Consider the following 23,028-nt stretch of genomic DNA (forward strand, 5'->3'; position numbering starts at 1 on the left):
CAAAAAGCGCGCAACGGATTTGTGAGCACGGATGGTATCGATTAAATTCCCAATGTCATCGACAGTGTAACCAGATCTAAGGTGGCGAGTTCAGTTGACGACAGAGACGACATCAGAATGCAAAGGCAACGGATTACTCCAGGATTTAAGTAGCATAGATAATCATTGAAACCGCTGACGACGCGCCCAGTTGAGCACCATGGACTGCGCCACGTTCCCAATGCATCCTAAAATGGACGAGCAGCTGGCCCGAACCTTCGTCATCAACGAGGAGGAGGAGGAGAGGCACATTCAGAAGGTGCAGAACGCCTTCCTTTACTATGGGTAATTGTTATTGTTTTTGAACTGCGTTCTGGAGCACATGCTCCAAACGGACGCTTGCCAGCCGATCGTCAAGGAGGGAGGGGCGGTGCGGTGACAGCGACATGTGCAGACAAGCTGCCGACAAACTACCGTTTCGTTTGCCGCCAGTGCTGGCGGTGCGGGAGTATTCACGCCAAATCTGGCTAGTGTTTTCAAATGGCTCACCGTTCTCTAGAAGAGGTCTCTTCTAAAATAATAAAGCGAAACCACAACTAAGTGTTCATTACCACCATTGCTGACATTTGGGTGAAAAATATCTGCATACCAAAGATATCAGATTGCCCATACAGCGTTTGTAAACACTGTAGTGTGTCATCACTGGTGATAAGCGTGCTTGCTGATAATGGAAATCAATTAATTTCTCCCATGCAGGCCATATGCGTGTCAGCGGCTAAAGCGGTCTATGGATTACCTGAACAGCCTGTCTGGCGAGGACCAAGTCATGCTAACTAAGTACCGAGGGCATCTGCAGTGCGTCCGCACGTGCATCGATCGCAACCAGGCGGTTATCCGGGAAATATTGCGCGGGCGTGTCCTCTATCCGACGGATGAGGCAACTGGGGATCCCTCGGAGTTTGACGAGCCGCCGCCAAATGTGCGGCACGGTGACATGGACCAGGTAATTTTCTAAAGCTGCTGTTGAATGCGAAACCTAGGAGGCGCTCCTTCATCATCCCACAAATCCCAATCTAATATAATTTATGTTGCTCTATTTACTTTATCATCTATTTTTCCCACCGCTTTGTCCCTCTTTAAATTGTCAAATATTGGAATTACTTTTGGTAAAACAAGGGAAGAGTAATATGTACGTTTAAACTAGTCATTCTTGTGGTTAAAAATTATTTCTACTTGTCAATAGACACCTTACGTATAGTTTAATGTGCTTGGTTACCTCCCAATATCTTCAGTTTCTCTTTTAATTATTGATTGGAACTATTCGGTATTGTTTCTTTTCCATATCTGTGCACGACACCCAATCCATGCATCTCGCACCCGCTCTAATTCAACTCGCAGATTGATATTCCATTCGATGAAGCTGACGTTGAACCTCTAAAAATTTTAAAGGCCCAGTCGACGTTGAAGTTGATTGCGCGCGACTGGAGCACTGAAGGAGCCCTGGAGCGGGAGCAATCGTATAAACCGATCATCGACAGCATCGTTGCGTACTTCAAGCACAGCGATATGTGAGTGACTACGGAGCGTACTTGAGGGGACTTAGCGATTTGATATTCGTCTGCTTTATCTTAAACAGCGAGCTGAAGGAGATAAAGATCCTAGTGCCTGGAGCGGGATTGGGACGGCTCACCTACGAGCTTGCCTGCTTGGGATACTCGTGCGAGGGCAACGAGTTTTCCTACTTCATGCTGATCGCCTCCAATTTTGTCCTCAACCTGTAAGTCCAGTGCAGTACATTGCTTTTTAATGGGTATTGAACGAGCTCTGTTGTGTCATTCGGCAGCTGCGACTACGAGAACAAGTACGTGCTATATCCGTGGGTGCACCAGTATGTGAATAACTTAAGGCGTGAGGATCAGGTGGCCGCCGTTCGTTTCCCAGACGTCTGCCCGCTCAAAAATCCACCCAAGGGCCATTTTGAAATAGCAGCTGGCGACTTTCTGGAGGTCTACAAGACGCCGAACGCTTACAACTGCGTGGCCACGTGCTTCTTCATCGATTGTGCCAATAATGTTATTGACTTCATACGCACAATTTACAAGTGAGTTGCACTCATTTAAACGTGTACACCGGCGATGTTGATTTTGACATTATCCTTGCAGAATCCTCGTGCCTGGTGGCATTTGGGTGAATCTCGGGCCGCTGCTGTACCATTTTAGCGACGTCAGCGGGCAAAACAGCATCGAGCCGGCGTTTGAGGACCTTTGCATTATAATGGAAAGCGTGGGATTTGTGATCGAGAAATCACGCACTGGCATCCGTACCAAGTACGCACAGAACCCGTCTTCAATGAAGCAGAGCGAGTACCAGAGCCTTTTCTGGGTCTGCCGCAAGCCGGATCTATTTGAGGAGCAGCGGGGCAAACGCAAGGCCTCCAGGGAGCCACACGATCTTATTGTGCGCGAGGACAGCGAGGCGGAGGAGGAGGGAGAGCAACAGCCGGAACGAAATGAAACGGAAGAAAAACAGCAACTAAAACCGCTGGCCACGGCCAACTGCGAGACTGAGATAAAGGCGCAGCCATCGTGATTGCCATTGAACCAAACTGAACAACACACCCAAACACCACAATTATGTCCAAGTGCAAACCCACCTACAGATGGCATCACGAACATCTTAATTACCACGTCACAGGCAAGACAGGGAACTCGAATCGACAGTGCAATGCTTCGATGTTATAGATTAAACTTTATACCTATATTTACTCCTTTATACACTGTTTTATATGGCAGTTTTAATTTTCAAAGGATGCAAATTTTAGGACAATATCTCGCTCATCATGCTAACTTAAATGGGAAAAGCGTCCCAACTAGGCCAACCAAATATACCAAAAGAAAAACTTAAAAAATTAAGATAAATAGTTTTTATTTATTCAACTACTATTGGCTTTAAATCGATACCTACGAATTCGATAGGTGTAATAATAATCGGTTGATAAAAATCGACAATCGTTAAGCCTAACTAAAAAATGTAAATACTATTCTTTGTGAATGCTACACAATTATTTTTAAAGTCTTTTATTAATAAGGGATATGTCTATAAAACAATATGTATATCAGTCACTATCTCAACTTCTGATTCATATGTTAACTTTAAACACCTCCTTTTAAAAAAGACTTGATGTCGGTCGGTATTCAGCGAAACATATTGGCCATAGCACTGCACGTGTCATTAATAAAAGGATTGGTAAGCACTGACACTGGAACTTTAATCACTTGAATGGTTCAGGACAGCAATCCGTGCTTTGCGTATCCCAGTACAAGCCGCTTCACCCACTTGCATAGTTTTATACCAACCGCATACTTACAATCTGTGGATCAGCTTTCGGCATTGGAAGAGAACGTGCGCCTATTGTCCGATCGCCACTGGCAGCGTGTGTCCAGGTGGCGCAACTTGATCTCTGCGTAGATCTTTTCGAAATGAGGAGCCGTTTTGCGAGCACTTTCGGCCAGGATCTCAAACCAGATGGCCTCACTGAGTTCGGTGCTGGTGTGGCACATAGAGATGCGCGTGGATCCGAGAATACGTTCTCGGAACTGACGCACCAGTTCTCCGAGGCAGCAGTGGAAAGCGGTGGCTTTGTTGCTACTCACCTCCGGGAGCAGGAAGGAGTTTAAGCACCGTGCATCGCCTTTTCCCCGGTATATGGGCAGCCCCGTCGGCCCGTATAAGTAGGCCAACTTTTTGTCCAGTCGTTCCCGCTGCTGTATCTCAAAGTCGATTCGCTGGGCACGCGTGCGGACGAATACCACCTGCGGCAAGTAATCCCGCACATAGCCTTTGCAGGGAAACGTCGGTCTAAGGCGAAGGGCAGTGTTTATCAGACGCAGTTGCTCCAAGGCCAAGCCGTCGATGACTAAAATTAGTATATGGCATACACTCAACAGTTGCGCCATGGTGCCCAGGGAGTGCAGATCGTGGTGATCCGACTCCTTGCTCACAGGCATTAACGGTGGTGTGTCCAGCAGTATGTGACGTTCCCGGGTGATGAAAAACTGCAGGGTCTCCGTGCGTGGTCGCAAAATGCTCTTCTGCCCATTGTTTGGCTTAAACTTGTGACGGGTGGCAAAGATGCATTCATCCGCCTCTGGAGAGAATAGGTGTTGGTAGTAGTCGTAGTCCAGAGACCGCTCAGCGGCCAGGAGATTGAGCAGCGTGCTCTTCCCGGAACTCTGACCACCCAGTACCCCGATGACGGTGAAGTCCGTATTAGTTTTGTGGAAGAGCTTGCGGGCATTGGCATTAAAAATGCCATTGGCCACGATTAGGGGTGTGGGACGGTTCATGCGTGGCGGCTGATGCTCCTGAAGAGCATTCGGTGCTCCGGCCGAGGTGCCAGCGGTTCTGGCACCACCACTGCAGCTCCCCTTGTCCCTGCTAGTTGGTTCCGAGCTAACCAATGCGGAGCAAACGGAGCTAGATGGCACGGCGGACAATTGCCCGCTTCCCTGGCCAAGAGCACCTCCAGCCAACGGCATCTGGCACCTGTCTGCAGGCCGCACCTCACTCGTACGATTGACGATCATCGTTTTGATGGTCGGCGGTGTATCGGGGTAACAACTGGGACTCGACTCCGCCTCCCTGTCCCTCTCCAGCTTCCGATCCTTGTCCCGCTCTCTGTCCCAGGTCTCTTGCTCCCGATCGCGATCCTTCTTTAGCAGAATTTTTGGCTGCATCATGCGGGTGGAGTCCTCGCGCCGGGCGATGGTCACGGGTGTCAGGAGGCCGGAGCAAGATTCATCCCGCTTCTTGTTACGGAAACGACGACGGGAATCAGCCATTCCGGAAGCCGGTTATTTGGGGTTTATATTTAACTAAATTTTAAGTACGTTTGAACACGTTCGTGGGTGTCAACGTAAATCTATTGTTTCGCAGCACTGGTATGTACATAACCATCGAAGATGTCATGGAAATATAGCTAAAAATGGAAAATAACGAGAATGAAGGAGAAAATTTTTAATTTCAAATTTCAATCGGCTGGCCCAACGAATAAGGGTATACAATATTGTCCACTTTTTTTTATCGCAATTGCACTGGACTTATTGCCAAACATTTTAAGCATACGAAGTGAAAGCAAGCACATATCTAAATCTAGCTCGAAACCAGCTGGGTGCTCATCTTGCACGCTGTTACTAGTGTTGGTAACCGAGTGCATCGTGGATGGAACGTCCGGCTACTTTGTTTATTTATTGTTATTAATTAGGAAGCATGCCAATCGTGGTGATTACGGGCCTGCCGGCCAGCGGAAAGAGCACACGTGCTCGCCAGCTGCGGGATCATTTCGTGGAGCGCGGCAGGAAGGTGCACTTAATCAGCGAAAACGAGGCAGTGCCCAAGGCGGGCTTTGGAAAGAATTCCCATACAGGTGATTCGCAGAAGGAGAAGGTGGTACGTAGCGATCTTAAGTCGGAAGCCTCGCGTCACCTCAACCAGGACGATCTGGTCATCTTGGACGCCGGGAACTACATCAAAGGTGAGTTCTCAAAAAGGTTCAGCCAAGGCGAGAGGTCGTAAACCACAACCCAAATTTCTTTCAGGCTACCGCTACGAATTGTTCTGCATGTCCAAGGTGTCAAGGACCACCCAGTGCACTGTGTTTACCTGCATACCCCAGGAGGAGGCGTGGACCTTTAATAGCCGACGAACGGCGCCAGATGAGCTGCCCGGCGACAGTGAAACGGTGCAGCCGGTGGACAACTCGGATGTTCCCTACACCAGAGAGACTTTTGATGCTCTGTGCCAGCGCTACGAGGAGCCGCAGAGCAACAACCGTTGGGACAGTCCGCTGGTGGTAGTCTTGCCCAAGGACACGCTCGACATGGAGGCCATCTACAACGCTTTGTACGAGTCCCAGCCACTTCCACCCAACCAGAGTACTTATAATGTAAGCGTAGAGTTTGGCCAGAGCCGAAGACGAAATATCACAAATAACTGCTTTGTCCAATCCGCAGGCGCCGCTGGGAGCAACCAACTACCTGTTCGAACTGGACAAAATCTTGCAGGCGATCATAAAGGAGATCCTCGGCGCGGTCAAGATCAAGGCCTTCGGCCAGCTGCGCATCCCGGGGAGCAGAAATCCCGTGAAGGTCGCCACTTCGATGAATGCCCTTCAGCTGAACCGCCTGCGCCAGAAGTTCATCACGAGCACGTGCCACGCCAGCCAGACGTCTCCCACTCCGCTGGAGCAGGTGCCGCATTTATTTGTGCAGTTCATCAATGCCAACACGATCGGCTGCTAGCACTGTGATTGCGGCAAGACAAATGCTAAAATGAAGTTCTTACCTCGGGCAGCAGGATAATGTTTTTAGGCTGATGTCAACACAATTTAATGTGGAAATCAAATAAAATATGTAGCTTAAATACTAATATGAAGATCGATTTTAATTATTATTATCACTATGGATAAATTAAGTTGACGCTACTGGGTTCTTGTTGCGCACTTGGTCTGCTTATTTATTATTTCGTAAGAAAAACAATACATTTTGTTTGTTCAAAATACATATGGTGGGTTAAGAACTACATGAAATCAATTAAAAATAATATTTAGTTATTTCCATTTGAATTTAAAAAATATTTTCCTTCGCCTATAAAATCTACTCTACTTACAGCGAAAAAAAGTTCAGTGAACGAACTTTTCTCTTGCGCAGCGGGAATTGAAGAGAACCCTCTCTTTAGCGCGCTCTTCGGACGCTCTCTTCCAACGCAGCGCTGCAGCACGAGATTGGGGCAAGTGGAGTGGTGGTGCCAGTCGGTGGTGGATTGTTCAGTGTATCCCACGAGCTAGTCGCGCGCGGAAAGCAAACGCTTCGAAAATCAAACGATATTTCCGTTGTGGGTTCCCAAGAAATAAAATAATAACACAAAACGAAATAACTATTTTTTTACGTTTTTTTTTGTTGCCTCTCCAGGATTTTGTTGACCACCGTAGATTGGATATGTGAAACAAATTTTAAGGGCCTCCATCGCCCCCACTTTCTCTATCTTAGCTGCCCTAGCAGCAAGGTGCACTGTGTGTGTGTGCGACAATTTTACAAGTGCAACATGAATAAATGCAAAGAAAACTTTTTTTTTAATTGTTGACAACAAGAATTTGCAAGCATCTTCAAAGATTCAACAGAAAATTGGCTTGTTTTTGTTTTGTGTGTGTGTTTACGTGTGCGTGCGTGTGTGTGTGGCGCAAATATAAGAAAAAATGCATAACGACACCTTGGCACTGACGCTATTTTTTTATTTATATTTTTTATGTGTGTGCTCCGTTGCAGTTGACGTTTAACCCTCACCCACCCAAATAAAGCAAATCTAACTAAAGAGTCCTGCAAAAAAATCAACAGCTGCTTGATCTTGAAGCCTTGATACCTTGAAATCCTGCATCAGCCAACAGCCCCAAAACAAAAGAAAACGAATGCAAATACACTAATGTGAACAACAACTAAATTGCAAGTGAAATGTTTTAAGCCAACTGTTGTGAGTGTGTAACAAAAAAAAAACCAAAAGAAGAGTGATTCAAAGCAACCGCAAGCAATCAACTTGTAACGGTAGTCGGATACTCGCTTGCCGGCGGAGCATGGATATCGCCCCAGTTCCGCCACCACCATTATCGATATCCGTATCGCTCTCGGCTCCAGGATCAACGGTACTCGCAAACGCTGGCCACTAGAGAAGCGTCAGCCGAATGCCTCAAAGATGCCACCGCTGCAACGGGACCAATTGAAGTGAGTACCACTAAGGATCCTCTCTAGCATTTAAGAAGTGTCCCCGTATCCTTGGCCATTTTAAGCTTCCGCATGCATTGCTGAATGCCAAAATGTTTCGCAAACTTCCCCATAGCGATATACAATCGCTTCGGATTATCGATAGGACTGGAGAGGTTTACCACACTAGATCATTTATGTATATAGTGCCGACCGTTAGAATTAGAATTCGAGGCTCTGCCCATAAATACGAGTACCTTGTACATTTCGCCAAATGGCGCAACACTTTAATCACTGACCAATAATCCGGGTGATGGCATTATAATTTGCCTACGGCTGCGGGGCTCTACAGCCCCACAGACCCCAGCTGGGCTTAAGTTCAGCAGTTTAGGGGGCGCTTGGGCTTAGTCACCGCGCCTTAAAGTTCACCAAAGGGGGTGGGAGGTGTAGCAGCAGCAGCAGCAGAGGCAGAAGCACATGTTGGCCGGTTCGTTGGCCTGGCCGAGATATCTCGAAATAAAAAAGTTCGAGCTCGAGTTCGCCGCTCTCTGTTTATGAATGAAACGCAACGAGGAAGCGCGCGCAAAACTCAAAGCCAAAGAGAGAGGCGAAGAGAGCTGAGAGAAATGGTCAGAGAAAATGGAAATGGAAATGCGGAACAAAAACAATGAACGTAAACGTCTCTTGCTCTCTCTCTCTCTCTCGCGCTACCGATGGCGAGTTCATCGACCTTTGCTATTGAAATTTTTGGGAACGCACTCACACACAGATACGAAACACGCACACGAACACAAGCACGTATGCGCTGCTTATTTACACATTGATAAACAATCGTTGATGCTGAATGTCGATGACTACGATTTTAATGCCGCTAAATCCCAATTATATTAAAGGCTTGCAGATGCCCTTTCTGGCCAAGTTTTTAAATTGTATGTGAAATGAAGTTCGATTGGCGATAAACCAAACACGCAAAAAACGCGACCGCAAATAAAGGGTTGTTCGCGGATGTTTATTCTAGCTACTTTCTTGATTTTCTTCTAACATTTTCGTAAACAAGTATTTCGAAGTATTTGAAATATTTGTAAACTATCAAAGTTTATTTAAAATTATGTTGTGTCTGACTCCTGTTTGTGGGAAGGGCATCGAAAGTGCGGCAACATTCGTACCCATTTATTGGCTGGTTTCTTCTTCCTGATTGCCGATGTGAGTGTGTGTTTGTGAGTAGCGGGTGGGTTGGCGGCAAACGCACGATAACAACGCCTAGAACTTGGGGACTCTCCGCTTGGCACGGGAAGCGAGGGGGTGGCATCCAGAAATGGGGACTGGGGCCATTGGGCATTGTTTTGTTTCTGCTCCCTGCTTCTTCGCATTACGACTGCCGCTTGTTACCAAGTCCCAAATGGCTCTACATTACTATATGTACATGTGTGCCTGGGCGCAGGGGAGTAGGCGGCAGTTGATTAAGGGGATTTTAGATCCCAAGACGAGTCCTCGCAGCTCGGAAATTCTCGGGAATAGTTAAGGCAACAAATCCTGACTAACTTCAAAGGGTTCTTGGTTCGCGGTTCCTGGGCTTTTTGGGGTCTCTGCACCACAAAACTTGTATCCCCTTTGCGCGCCACTGGAATTCTTGCGCGAGTGCTGTATCTGTGTGTTCGTGCGAGGTCAATGACCAAAAATGTAGTGACAAGGGCGTCAGAGTGATTCCAAAATATGTGTATATTTCGCCATTACAGCAAAGAAACAAGGAAGAGCCCGTAAAAAAGGGGCAACGCTTTATTCTGGTTTTGTGTCTGTTTTCTCGTCGCTCTGTTGATGTTCTTCGTTTCGGGTATTTCTGGAGAAGCAGTTAGAACTTACCCTGTCCAGAGCCACAAACGTTGAAACCTTCAAAATCGGTTTCAATGTCATGTAACCCCCGTTTACATGGCTTACCCGTGCGCGAAAGAGACGGACGGCAGGGGTGGCAATTTGGGAGGCAAAGGTTTGGGCAACGCAAACGCAATCACACGTACGTTGGGCGCCCAATTATGGGAATATATGTATGTATAGGGAAATCTCCATGCAGGCAGGAATCCGGAAAACCGAAAACCAATGGCTTTCAATCCCGCATCCCGAATTCTGACAGCTGTCAAATGCCGAAAGCCATCTTAAATGGCACACTTGCGGTGCGAAGTAGATTCCAGTTTTGGTGTTTGTCTTTAGCTGTTTCAAATATTCAGGGTTTGTCGAAATGGAAGCTTAAAGAAGGGAGTTAACCTTCTTATATTTTACAAAAAAAAAACACTGCTTCGAACTTTTCGCTTTGTAAAAATTTGTGTTGCATATACACAAGTGAATACGTGCGTGGCTATCGTATTTGTTTCATTTCCTTTTGTTTCGATGCCTTCGGTTCCATTTCGTTTCGCCTTGCATTTTAATCAATGCCAATGAACTTGAAGTTTATTTAGCGCGTACTCAATATCTCCCCTCGGATAAGGTGCATTGCCCACTTGAGAACTCCACAAACCTGAGAAGTCTCTACGTTAGCGTAAACACGCCTATCAGTTCCGTGTCCACCCGTTCCGCTGGATCCCCGTTCCATTCCCCGTTCCCCGTGGCCCTATGCCACTCGGTTCACAGTTGCTTGATCCCCATCGAATCTCGGGCTAAGTTGAAAGGAATGAAGAGGAATTTCCCTTATCTCTAGTTCGCCGCTGTACATTTTCCTCTTGCCATTTGATAGCTGTGACAATATTATGCACAGTGGGAGGGGCAGGAGAATAGGGGAGTAACAGGGGGAGTCGGTGCTGGCCATGCACACATACATACGTAACTTATAAATCACCCAGGGGTCAGTGCCTCGATAAAGTTCTTATTGTCTCCGTATCGCACTCTTTCCTGCTTTCTCCCTCTTTGTCACGCGCTTTTCTATCCTTAGTCATGATTACTAATTATGTGCCATTGGATTGATTGTGTTCGTATTTAGCCGCCTCCCTCATTGGGAAAATGAAAAGCTAAAAATGCAATTTGACAAATGCAAGATGCACAATGCTTGTTGTTCTGGCTAGCTTAAGAATACCCAGTTTGCCATCTGATAAATTTATGATGTGCCATATTAAAACAGCAATCAGTCGAAAGTTACGAAACGCCTTGAGCGTGTGTTCTTTGGAATTTTAAATCGACTTCCGCGTGGATTGCACTTTCCCAATCCGCGATGAATCATCCTGTTCGGGGTCACAATTGGACACCTTTAGTTCCAAGCTGGGTTGGCACTTTTCAATGCTCCGTCTTTTTAGCGACTCTTGCAGTTTTAGCCGCTTTCTTCAGCCAACAGAAAATACGGAACGATCACGTTGCGACCTTTGGACTCGCTACCTGGCGATCTGTCAGTCGAGTCCTGACTAATGAGCTACACAGGAGAATGCGTGATATCTGGCCACAGGCGATCCAATCCAATCCAATCCAGTGCCTACACAAGCGATCTGATGGATGCGATCTTTCGCCGCTGCCTCTTTCCCTTTGGGCCAGTTTACCATTTCACCATTTCACTTCCACATACATACTTCATCGCTCAAATTTCTCCACTCGGTTGTTGACTTGTTCGAGTACGGAATACGAAGAGCCATTACTCAGTTTGCCCTTTCCTAGCGAAGAAGCTTATTGGCTGTGGTTACAGTGAGCAGTAATTTGGATTTCTTTTGAGAGGCTAAAGACTTCTGGTTCTCCTGATATTTACAAATATTGAGCTTAAGTTTCAAACTATGGATTCGAAGATCGAGTAATAAATGCCTTGAGTTTCCTCGAAAGTATAAGTAAGTATGTGTGCATGGATGTGTGTAACCGATAAGCCATGTTTGTCGGGTACTTTGAGGGATATCCCGTCACCTGAGGTAAGGTGCGTATCGAGCACGGATCGCTGTATTTATATTTTTGATACCTTTGCTAATAGAGTATTTGCAATTTCTTTCCAACTGTTATCGGAAGTTCGGGTTTCTCTTTGAATTTGTTGGCTTTGTACATATTGGTACGTATGTACGTATTCGTGTTTTTTTTTTGTTGTAACTGGCGAATAGTAATAACAATTCGCCCACACACAGGCACGGGCGCGGATATGTGTGCGTGAATAGCGAAAATAGGTACAATGTTCGTTCAATGACCTTTTACTTTTACACTACTCCCATTAGCATTCCGCCCTCTCGCGCTTTATGGTGTGTGTGTCTGTGAGAGTGTGTGTGTGTGGTATGTGTGTGTGCGTTTTCGCCCATGCTTTCCCCTCGAGTACTGTCTCTTTCGCTCGCCGATATTCGAGCTGATATGGTTAAATTAGTCCGTTTTTGCGGAATTGCGTAATCCGTTCAATAATGACGTCAATTCCAATGGACCCAGCTCAAATGCAAATTGCAGTGCATACAAAAGAGAACAAGGCGGCCGTCTGGCCTCTCGCTCTCGAACACGTTCGTAATAAGGTAGAAATGATAAATACGACAAGGATTTAAAAAAAGACTCAAAAATGTTAAGCGTCAAGTTTAAGTTGAAGTTGCTGCACACAGATACTCTCCCGCACACAGATACTTACACGCACACACACACACACAGGCACGCGGAAAGCGCGCACAACGAACCAAAAGAAAAACAACAAAAAGGGCATGTTCAATGTGAATGACCGCCAACTAACACACATTTGTGAGCGTGCTAAAACAAAAGCAGAAGCAAAATCAAAATCAAAGGCAGTGCAAAGCCAAGAGCAAAAACAAGACCGCACAGCTGCGCTGCCGACGTCGGCAGAGGAAGCAAAGTAGCGTCGTCGGGGCAACAACAACAACGACTAAAAAGTAAAAATACAGCACAGCAGAAAGTTGCAGCAGTGTTTTCTTGCACACCCCACAAATGAGTCGATGGCGTTTTCAACTAGCCTTTAATATCAATTCCATTCGTTTTAATTATAAACAAGTGCATATGCATTTGTAAATCTCGTTTATTTGAAATACAATAGCATCGGAATAACACCTGGCATTGTGTACTAAACAAAAACGTTTGTGGGGTGGACTGTTTTCCGGGGAAAGTGCGGAGTGGGTTTCCAGCTTTTCTTCGGTTACATTGGCCGCCTGGACGGTCCTTTGCGCATTTGTATTCACTGTACAGTCGGCATAGTGTGGCTGTTGTTTTTGTTGCAGTAGTTTCATTTGACTTGCAAGAGCAAGCGTACAAGCCGCAAAGAACAACTACAACGACAACAACAAAAACACAACTACAATGCGAATGAAAATAAAAACAAAGAGTACGAAAGAAAGAAGAAAACAACGGCAGGCAAGAAGAAGACGAACCGGCAATGTCATTAAACCCTAAACAACAACAACAACAACAATAAAAACCGAAACCAGAAGCGTTATGACATAAAGAGCAGGACAGAAAGATAGAGAGAGAGAGCAAAACCGGCCGGCTGAAAAAAGCAAGAAAAAGCAAACAAAAACGAGCTCTCTTACTCTCTCTTTTGCGCTCTTGCTCTCGCGATTTCAGGTTGAACGACCGACCTAGCCATTTTGTATTTGTGTGTGAGCGCGGTTGTGCTAGTGTTGGTGTGCCGTGGGGATCAAGTGAGTCATTTTTTATTACTTTTGATTTGATTTCGTTTGCTTGCCTGCTTTGGCTCCGCTTATAACCTGCGATTGTTGCTCTTTTTCGCCGTTTTTCGTTGGCCACTTCGACTTTTGTGCACTTCCTTGTTGATCACCGCCGCCTTCGCCGCACCCACACAAACACACACACACACACAAACCTCGCACACTTTCCTTCGCTTCTGCTTTGCATTCGTCGTATATGAAATTCTTTGTGCGCTTATCATAGATAGAAAGCAGTGCGAATATACTTTAAGGTGGACCATCCAGCTGAATCTCGTTCAGAATCGAGTTGCAATACGGCAACAGGTGGCGTTGCCTGATAATAAGCGCTTTTAAAACGCATTTAAATGTACATATGCATATGCAAAATAAAAATTGAAATCATATGGACTTAGACTTGCATTACGAGCAATCTAAGATGAAACACCCACCCACCCGGGTCCACCCCAATTTACCGTACACAGCAACAACAAAGATCCGCGGTTCTTTCTTTCGGCCAGCATTCGCACTCGCGCCGTCCCGCTCGCTCTTTGCACGCATGTTGACCTTGACTGTGACTTTCATAAAATTGGTCGTCGCTGCTGTTGCTGTTGTTGCTGTTGTTGCCTCTCTTGAGCTTTGCCATTGTTGGTGCTGTTGGTCTTTCTTCAGTCGCTTATGAACTCAATTCGGTTCTTTGAATATGTATGTGGAGCACATAAAAGAACTACAACAGCCAAAAACAAATACATAATAAACGTACACGCAGCGATTCCGTTAGTCCGTGCTTATGGTTTTATCTTTTGGCCAAATTTCAACCTTACTTCCTGCCCAAATAGGAAGTCCCACGACCGAAAATGTGTAATAAAAGTCAAAATTATGATGCCTTATTTATTTGATTGCTTACAAGGATTTCAAACTGGAGCGACCGGAAAGTGGGATTATCTAAATGTCATCGTTCCAGTGATATTTTTTTGTTTTGTTTTTTTCTTAGTTTTCCAAGCCAAAGAATCCATTGATTGTGCACTAAAAGGAGAATGATAAGATTTGTTTTAAAAAACTGTTAAATGGTTCACTTGCTAATTCCTGGCACACTCACACGCCTGGTTCCCACACTATCTCACGCACACGCACACCTCTATGTATGTACATACATACGTATGAATGTATGTACATAGATTTCGGCAAGCTCGAAAGTCAAGCCGAAAAAAGAGATTTCTGCCGCGCGCTTTCTATGCAAAAGTTCACTGAACTGGCCCATCACACCAAAAGCCAAATAAAACGGAAAAGGTGGCCAGCGAAAATGGCTAATAAGATGGAGCTACACGAAGGCCAGAATGAGAGAGGGCGACTGAGTGGGTGGCTGCTGCTGGCAGAGGGCCAACGCATTTGCTCAGCGATGCGCATCAATTTCGAGTTCAATGTCAAACCACAAAAAAGCCAACGTCGCTGCGAAGTCGCCGATGGTGCGGAAGGGAAAAGGGTGGGCGGGGGGCGGAGGGTTCAACGTGAAACGATCCATTTTCGTTAGCACGCAGGACAAAAAGATTTTATACTACACCTTACCAATATCTTCTATATATGTATATATGTATGTGTTTGTTAGTATGTGTACCTATACTACAGAAATTGGGAATAAATTGGAGTAACTATAGGTAGTTTTGGGTCACCGCATTATATTGGGCAGAACGTGGACGGAAAGCCCAAGTTACCGAAATCTACAAGCGGATTAATAATCATAAGTGAAGTCATACATACATAGGTACAGCTTCAGTGACATTGGGCCAATCTTCAACTAGAACTATGGATTTGCATTTGCCGTGAGTGGAACTCCAGTTGGTCGTGGAACGCGAGTGTTGTGGAATGTATCTTGCAGATTGTGGACTGTGGGCAGCTCTGCCAGCTGCGATGCCGGAGGGCGTTAAACTTCACGGTCATAGCATTTTCCTTCTTACTCTCCCCGCCCCTTCCCCAACAGCACTATATCCCCCCTCCCCCTTTCACGCTTTTTCTCTCTCTCTCTCGTTCTGCGTGTGATTGATGGTGACGCATTGCTGACCACTACGCACTCTCCTAGATTCTCCCACTCCCGCTCCCTCACTTCCCCACTCCCCCACTCGTTTATCTTCCTCCGCTCCTCGCTGCCTCCCTGGCTCCCTTGCCCAGTCGCTTACTTGGCGGTGGAGGCGAATGACCGATAAAAGCCAACCACGCGCCAATCATCCGACTGATAAACCCTGCGACAGCGAAAAGTGAAGAAAGTGGCAGGACTAGGGGAGGTGGGGCTAGGTAAAGGGGAATTAAAGGCCTAGACGAATCAGATACCAAAACTTACTGTTGCCTAGTGCCGAAAGCATAAGATTGCGAACAGCGAAACTAACGTGAACTCAACCGATAGCATTTATAAATACATGATTAAAACAACTCGGACAATGTTACCAATAACAACAGTTAACCCTCAGCTTTAGCCGCTCGGATTCTAACTAACCTTGGACTATCATAGGACTTCGTCCACAGTGACACCGCGATATATGTAGCGCTCCTCAATCGCAAGTGATCTAATCTGGCGAGATTCCCCAGCGACACAGCACCGAATCGATGTGTCTGGAGTGGTCCAAGCAGGGATAACTCGATGGCTCCCCTTTAAAACGTGTCGCACGCTGCAGATTGAAATGAACTCTGGGGCTGGGGGGCTGGGGGTTCCGTAATAGTTAGTTTGCATTGGCTCGGTACCCGAAGGGAGGGGAGCGGGGCAGACGAGGACGCGGCCCGTCGAGCATTCAACCCTAACCTCAGACAATGTTGAACTATGCACCAACACTCGAGCACAGCACAGCACACAGCACGCAGTGCACACACACAGAACACAACCACAAACAAACGAAGAGTGCAACGGCAGCAGCAGCCCTACATTTCGCTTCCCCTAAATACAAGAACCGAATAAATGGGAATACAAAAAGCAGCGTCAACAATCGCGATAGGGCATGGGCGGGGGTAGGTGCCACGAGGAGGAGCAGAGAGGAAGCAACGCCATCGGGAATGCCCTGTTGCCACATTACGTCACGAAGGAGCGACAGAGAGGGGCGATGGAAAGGCCAACGACCAGCACACATTTCAGGCCGCAAAAAGGAGCGACTGGGCGGCGGATGGGGAGGGCGAGTGGAAGGGACGGGCAGTTCATGTAAGGAGCAGGGGCGACCCTCGTCAACAGACAAGGGCCGGTGCCCAGCGGGAGTGAGCGAGACAGACTGCGCGCTGCCGAGTTCAACAACCTTCGACGACCCTGAGAAGAGGGGTCAGCAACCCCTACGAGTTATTACGTGCTACGTGTATATGTGCATATATGTGTGTGTGTGAGAGTCGTAGGACCTAAAGAGAAGCGAGCGAACTCTCTTCGAAAGAACGCTCTTTGACTACAACCGGAATGAGGAGAAGGGAAAGTAGGCATTAGGGTGGTCCACTTTTCAAGGGTTTCTGCTGTTGCAAATGTTGCAAAAATGGCTAGTTGCGCCGGATCAAATGTCAATACGAATTAGGGAGCTACTAAGTTCGATGCCATTGAAAGGACTAGGTTATAGTCCTCGGCTGCCAACGAGCGCAGTGGTCCACCCTAGCGGGCAAGAGAAACAGAAAGGGATGGCTATAGGGAAGAGATGCCAGTTGGAGCTGCTGCTTGGGGGTAGGCAAACTTTGGATGCGTTTGCGTTTGTTTTCGCCGGTCGTTGCCCGAGAACGTTGGCGTCCCGACCGACGTCACCGTCCGACGTCGGCGTTCCAACTTTGGGGTCGTTGGTGGTCGTTATCCTATATAACGAAAAAATCTATTTTTATTTGCATGCGCCCGGCTGCCTTTCCTTTTGCCTCTGCCTGTGGCGCTGTGCTGTGTGCTCTCCGTCTCGTTTCACTGGGAATTTACTGTGGAATAGGGGTGGGTGGGGAGTATTGCAACTAGGTGGCCAGAGGATGGACCTGCCCTCGGCCAACTGTTGTTGCACCTGTCCCAGGGCAATGGGCCTTGATCGGATTGGACTTACGCAATACATTTGTTTGAGTGCTGGCGACGACAGAGGTCCTTTCGGCGTTATAAACGTGGTAAGGGACAAAGAGCGATCTAACTAATACACTTGTAAAGCTGTCTGCCAACCGAGTTCATTTTGTTTTCGTTTTCTGTTTATTTGTTCCCTTTGCATAGCTATGGCGTTGCATATTCTTCCGCGTTTTTGCAGTTGCATTAGAAATCAAGAGCGTGTTCGATGCAGTGAACCCATAAAACCGAATGTTTACTGCGAATTGTGAACAAATTCATTTTGGCATCTTTAGTCCCGCCTATAAGTTGTGTGGGAAAAAAAAGCTACAGAAAAAGTACCCAACTATTAGAGTTAAGTGAGCCATTATTAGAAGGATAACATTAAAACGGAAAAGTAGTACAAAAAGAAACAGCCGCAACTGCGTTTTTGTCCATGAAACGTACTTTGTTGACCTTTCTCTGACGCTGCGGCTGCACCTACACCCACACATAGCCACACATAGCCACACACACACGCGCAGGCATACATACATAGCGTTGGGGTTAATGAAACCGATTGGCACACAAACTGACACTGCAATCGCAACGCCATCAAAACAAAGGCAGCACGCCATCTAGTGCACCAGCTGCCAGCTGACTGGCGCCATCTGTGCAGCAGCCACCAGACATAGAGGGCGCCAGAGGTTGGTGCGCTGGCTAAGGCAAAGTCAAGACACCAACCAAGTCGACCCAAGTTTTTGGGTATTACAATATTTAGAAAAGCATTTGAATTAACAAAACCCATTTGATTCCTTTCTTTGCAGCCACCAACAATTTGTGCACCACTATTTGCAAAGTCAACCTGTCAATAACAAAATTGACAGCTTTGATATTAAACATATACGTAAAACCCTAAACCCGACCACAAACCCGAAGGTTCGAACTGAAGACCGTTTCAAGACAAGCAGCAAGAGCAAGATTACCAACCCGAAGAGCGGAAACACCCAACTGTAAGTTCGCAAAAGCTTCTACATGGCCTGAATTAATTGTGGTTAGTCTTATCATAAGTATCTGAACTTACCCGATCTTTCGTAGTGGTTGTGTTGGTCAGATTGGTCAGCTGGCAGGACTTGTGATTGGGGGCTTGTGGCTAATGGGGATTTGGTCCAAATGCACGTTCCTTGGAGGCACGGTAAACATCCAAGGTGCTCACGCTGGGGATGTACCAGAATTTTGACATGTTCTGCGAAAGGAACGTTAACTCATATACGGATACACTACAAAACTGAATGGTCGCCACTTACCCCTTCCAGCTGAGCCACGCGATGGTTGTCTGTTCCGGCGACTAGCTTGTAGGTGCGGAGGGCCTGCAGGAAACTCTGCAGTCCCTCGAATGAGTAGACGAGCTGGATGACCTGATTCAAGTAGATGAGCACGCGCCAGGTGTTGAAAGTATCGGCTGTGGCCAGCACTTGATCGTTGTAGGCGAACCAGGTGTCCTTGGCAAGCACGTAAAATCCGTATTGCAGGCGGACCACATAGGGCAAGAGGCCCAAGAAGTACATGCCCACGTTGTCGCGTACCTTAATTATGTGGCCTTTGGCGTTCGGAACACAGAGAAGAAAGCTATTCGGATGCGGCATGCAGAGCATGCTGTACAGCGGCACGATAGCTGCCAGGAAGGAGCCGATCAGCACCCGGTAAGTGTTGACGGTAAAGGTCAAGGCCATGCAACGATGCTTGACGATGTGGAAAATACTCTTCCCCTTCTTCCATTGCACTGGGAACTCGATTTGCGGGCCCATCTCCAAGATGACTGGCACCAGGACAAGTCACAGATAAAGCAACAACATTTTCAAATTCGTGGTGATCGTGCTCTTCTTGGTTCTGTGCATCTGCTTATGGAAACGCTATTCCATGGACAGCGGCGATGAGGCCAATATGCGTTTTTCGCGGCGAAGGCTCTGGCGATAGGGGCTCTCATCTTCCTCAGTGGAGGCAGTGCTTGTGCTCTGTTCGCGCGAATCTGTGCTATCTGGTGATGTGGAGCTGAAACGTGAGGGCATCTCGTCCATCTCTTGCGAAAAGGCGGACACGTCGGTATCGCCAGATCCTCTGTTGCGCGGGCTACGATATGCATGCGGCCTGGGGAGTCTGTGGCAACAACCTGCGTTAGACGGAAAATAAATATAAGTATGTGCACAAAGCTGCAAGGATTTCGACGAGCAACAAAAGGGTTGAAGTTTTCCCACACGCCGAGTCGACGGAACTAATAATGCTGCTCATGAATGACCAGCCCTAATCAACGTTTAAGCAAACGTCAAAGTGATTTGCCTTTTTTTTGTCGTGTAGCCGCATACATAAGCAATGCCAGGGGGCGGGCCGGCGAAGGGGTGTAGCATCCCTTGGCGGGTGTGCGGTGGGGGAAGGGCTACGCCCATGTCGTCGCCGCCTCCTGAAGCACACTCCAAAGTCCGTGACTTCGCTGGGTGGCGTCGCTTTTCGCGGCGTTTCCCCTTCCCGTTCCCATCGAGCTTTTATGTAAGGCCACCCCAAACCCAGCGGAAGCAACACCCGTTGTGCCGCCACCACCCAGTCGGGGTGTCCTTCAGTCTGCGAGTGCAACGAACGGTGCCCTTTAACCTACATAGTCCACATACCTGAGGGGTTTCCGCTCGGTGCTTCTCGTTTCGTGTTGTTCACTTTTTCACTTGCTCCGGGGGGAAGTCTGGGAGGTCTGAACACTGTGAGCTTTGGATCGAACTGATGTGACTGGCTGAGTTTCAGGCAATGACACTGATTCCTAATATCATGGCTAACTCGATGAGTGACCAAATTCAGTGGGAATTAAAGCAAAGGACAGATGTTAAAATCTAGGGTTGCTCAAAGTGCTTCCGAGGTGGGCTATGTGGCAATACTGCATGGGTCGTACAACTAATGCTAGCGGCTTTTCAAAGGGCTACTTAAAAGTGCGCACTGCTTGAATGTCTTGCAGCAGGACGTTTTTGTGCATTGCATACTTTTAGACGGCTTGGTGCCCTGGGGATTGCTGTGTGCCATTCAGTATGCATATGTATAGTTATAAGCACTATTAGTGTCTCAAGTTACACGGACTTGGAGAAGTTCCAGTTGGGAAATTTCGACTATACGCCCGTTAATACGTATATGTAGTACATATTACGCCATCGAAAAAAACAAAAACAACAACTGCAGCTGCGGCGACGACTGAAATATCTTCATGTTCATCGTCGCGACGCCATCGCCAAATCGAAGGGTGAATGGGGCGCTGCATGGGGAGGTGGTTGGGTGGGCGCCAGCAAGCGCCTGCCTTAGCTTCATAGCTTCTATTTACATTTTGAAGCTCTGCCAGCTGTAGCGCTGCCAGCGTCGTTGCCGACGCCGACGCCGCAGTCGCCGACGAAAGCGAAAGGCCATTGTCCGGAATTTTGTTGACCTACTAAGGCAGCGGCAGAATGTAAAGTACGAGGCTCGGCTACACTGTCATTGCCGTTTGCCGAAGTCGATGTCGAAGTCGGCCGTTGAGCAGCCGATGTGAGAGCGCGAGAGCTGGAGCTACAGTGGTAGCTCCACGGAGCGGATCTCTTCACCAGTCGGATTGCCTGATTTTGGTTCTTCAAATATTATCTTTATGAATGTCTATTTAATCGTATGCTATCAAGGGAATGCGATAATATACAAGTAGTTGTCTTTGTTGGACATTGTAACGAGTGAGCACTGTAAACGATAACTACTAAAAAAACGAAAAAAACCGAAATAGTGCCTTGCATTTTGGTTATCGAAATAGTCAGAAATAGGGTAAAGCAGAAGGGGAGCTGAAGGGGGGCCAAAAAGAGATGGCAAACGAGCTGACTGCGCAACTTTTTTATACCCAAAGTCATTCACCTTTCGCTCGCTGGCTCTCTCAAAAGTTCTGCTCTCGGGCTTTTATTTTTTATTTACGATTACTTACCACCACCACGAACGAACTCAGCTTAAAAGAATTGAGAGAATTCTCTCTTTTCAACTGCGCCGCCGACTTAACGCCCACACACACACGCAAACCCGAAAGCGTTGGCGGGGGGGAGAGAGAAAAAGTATGGAGACAACAATAGAAAACGAAGCGTCAAATTATTTTTTTGATTTTTTGATGGGCAATAAAATATATTGACTGGAGTGTCTGTGTGTGTGTGATGAGCATGAGTGTGTGGTTTTGTTTTTTACTTTCTCTTCGCAAATAGAAAATGAATTACATGCAAGGCAATTAGAAGAGAAGCCAGCTGGTAACTGTATATATGTAAATAAATAGCATCGTTTGAGGTTATGTTCGACGGAAATATTTTTGAGGGTCCCTAGAATATCCTAGAATGGCACCAAGATTGAAGAATGTTCGGTTAGATTCAACAGGCACAATCTCCTACTAATACTCCACTTTAAATCTTTTGCCTTTGATGCAGCACAAGCTTCCGTTTAGGCCGCTTTCTTGATGTTGTTAGCATTGCTGGCATTCCTTCAGGTGCTCGCTCTTTTTTTATGTTTGCATAAACAAAATTTTGGACTGCAATTCTGTTTGGGCATAGTGCTGGGTTTTTCTTTTTGAGTGCGTGTGCGGGCATATTCGTTGTGCATTCAAATCGGTTCACTGCTGCATATTCATAATTGCGTGTGAATGATTCATGAGTTGCATTTAGGCAAACAAACCGCTTCTCTCTTCCGCTCTCTTCCGCTCTCTCTCTCTCTCTCTCTGCTGCTCGTTGGCCATGCTCTGTTGCACAGAAAGTTCAATTTACAGCCAGCGCCGCCCCGCAGCCGCCCCCTCGAGGTAACTTTGGCAAGCTTTAACCCAGTTTAAGGTCATTTCGAGTCAAAGACAAACATCTGTGCGCGTGCTGCAAGAGCGAGTGGGGTGTGGGGAGTGGGATGTGGGGCGCATTGCAGAGTGTTGTTGTGACTGGGGGATGTTGTGGGTGTTGGAGGGGTGCTCGAGCGGCGCAGTCCCTGGTCATCGCTTGGCATTTGTCAAGGACTTTGCGAGTAACGCAATTGCTTTTGCACTTGCAGTTGAATCGAATAAGCCAGCTGAAAGATGGTTGGCCGCCTATTTACCCGGGAAATGAGAGTTTCCTTAGCGGTTTGGCCGCTAAATGAATATCATCGACCTTCAGCCGTAATTATGTATGTTTTCTGCTCCTGCAGTTTGACCGACTTATGTACCTGCGGAATATACTTAGAACGAAACCCCGACAGGTGCGAAGCCAGCTTATTTGTCGAAAAATTGGGTTACTACAGTCTTGACATTGCGGAACCGCTGAACCTCCGATGACGAAGACGTTGGCTCGAGTCGAACGAAGCCCAATTAAACACACCAATACTTGTCTTATCAGCCGGCTTTGTCAGCCAATTTTATTCACGTTCTTTTTGTATTTGATGTCTTCTTTTTTTCTTTCGTGGCGACGTCGGCAGCGACGCCAGCTCCGGTGATAATGAAATTGAACATTTCATTGCTAATTGCGTTTAATATTTATAATTGACCTAAATACATTTTTGCGATTGGCATTGCCAAAAAAAACGTAAAAACCAAAGAAAGCAGCGGAGCACGCAAAGGAGGCAAGGGAGAAAGCGAGGAGCACTGGGGCTGAAAGGGTTGGGCGGATCGGGACCTAGGATCCCCATGGGGATCTACTTCCTTCCGCCTTAGACCACCATTAGCCCTGGC

The 23,028-nt window shown here is 47.0% G+C and overlaps 4 protein-coding genes across 6 annotated transcripts; 2 read left to right on the forward strand and 2 right to left on the reverse strand.

The window, feature by feature from the left end:
* Nucleotides 1–81: 81 nt before the first annotated feature.
* Nucleotides 82–2,891, forward strand: LOC117146560 (carnosine N-methyltransferase). 2 transcript variants are annotated; one of them, XM_033312858.1, is made up of 6 exons: nucleotides 82–324; nucleotides 736–982; nucleotides 1,378–1,547; nucleotides 1,616–1,756; nucleotides 1,823–2,080; nucleotides 2,142–2,891. In XM_033312858.1, exons 1-6 carry the CDS (start codon nucleotides 200–202, stop codon nucleotides 2,566–2,568), a joined length of 1,368 nt encoding a protein of 455 aa, XP_033168749.1. In that variant the 5' UTR covers nucleotides 82–199; the 3' UTR covers nucleotides 2,569–2,891. The 2 variants fall into 2 exon arrangements, with proteins under 2 accessions (XP_033168749.1, XP_033168750.1); XM_033312859.1 differs by having other exon boundaries at nucleotides 1,429–1,547.
* Nucleotides 2,888–4,913, reverse strand: LOC117146559 (protein SMG9). The gene has a single exon (XM_033312857.1). It carries the CDS (start codon nucleotides 4,818–4,820, stop codon nucleotides 3,357–3,359), a length of 1,464 nt encoding a protein of 487 aa, XP_033168748.1. The 5' UTR covers nucleotides 4,821–4,913; the 3' UTR covers nucleotides 2,888–3,356.
* A 259-nt stretch (nucleotides 4,914–5,172) lies between these two features.
* LOC117148283 (protein KTI12 homolog) lies at nucleotides 5,173–6,405 on the forward strand. The gene is made up of 3 exons (XM_033315597.1): nucleotides 5,173–5,512; nucleotides 5,577–5,923; nucleotides 5,991–6,405. Exons 1-3 carry the CDS (start codon nucleotides 5,248–5,250, stop codon nucleotides 6,276–6,278), a joined length of 900 nt encoding a protein of 299 aa, XP_033171488.1. The 5' UTR covers nucleotides 5,173–5,247; the 3' UTR covers nucleotides 6,279–6,405.
* Nucleotides 6,406–14,207: 7,802 nt separating this feature from the next.
* On the reverse strand, nucleotides 14,208–21,508 carry LOC117148707. 2 transcript variants are annotated; one of them, XM_033316252.1, is made up of 4 exons: nucleotides 21,286–21,508; nucleotides 18,620–19,482; nucleotides 18,397–18,558; nucleotides 14,208–14,335 (listed from the first exon to the last, which is right to left on the reverse strand). In XM_033316252.1, the coding sequence occupies exons 2-3, from the start codon at nucleotides 19,118–19,120 to the stop codon at nucleotides 18,466–18,468; spliced, it is 594 nt and encodes a 197-aa protein (XP_033172143.1). In that variant the 5' UTR covers nucleotides 19,121–19,482; nucleotides 21,286–21,508; the 3' UTR covers nucleotides 14,208–14,335; nucleotides 18,397–18,465. The 2 variants fall into 2 exon arrangements, with proteins under 2 accessions (XP_033172143.1, XP_033172144.1); XM_033316253.1 differs by lacking the exon at nucleotides 21,286–21,508 and adding an exon at nucleotides 19,976–20,167.
* Between the last annotated feature and the right edge of the window lie 1,520 nt (nucleotides 21,509–23,028).

Source organism: Drosophila mauritiana, chromosome X, assembly GCF_004382145.1.
Source record: "Drosophila mauritiana strain mau12 chromosome X, ASM438214v1, whole genome shotgun sequence".
Lineage (NCBI taxonomy): Eukaryota > Metazoa > Arthropoda > Insecta > Diptera > Drosophilidae > Drosophila > Drosophila mauritiana.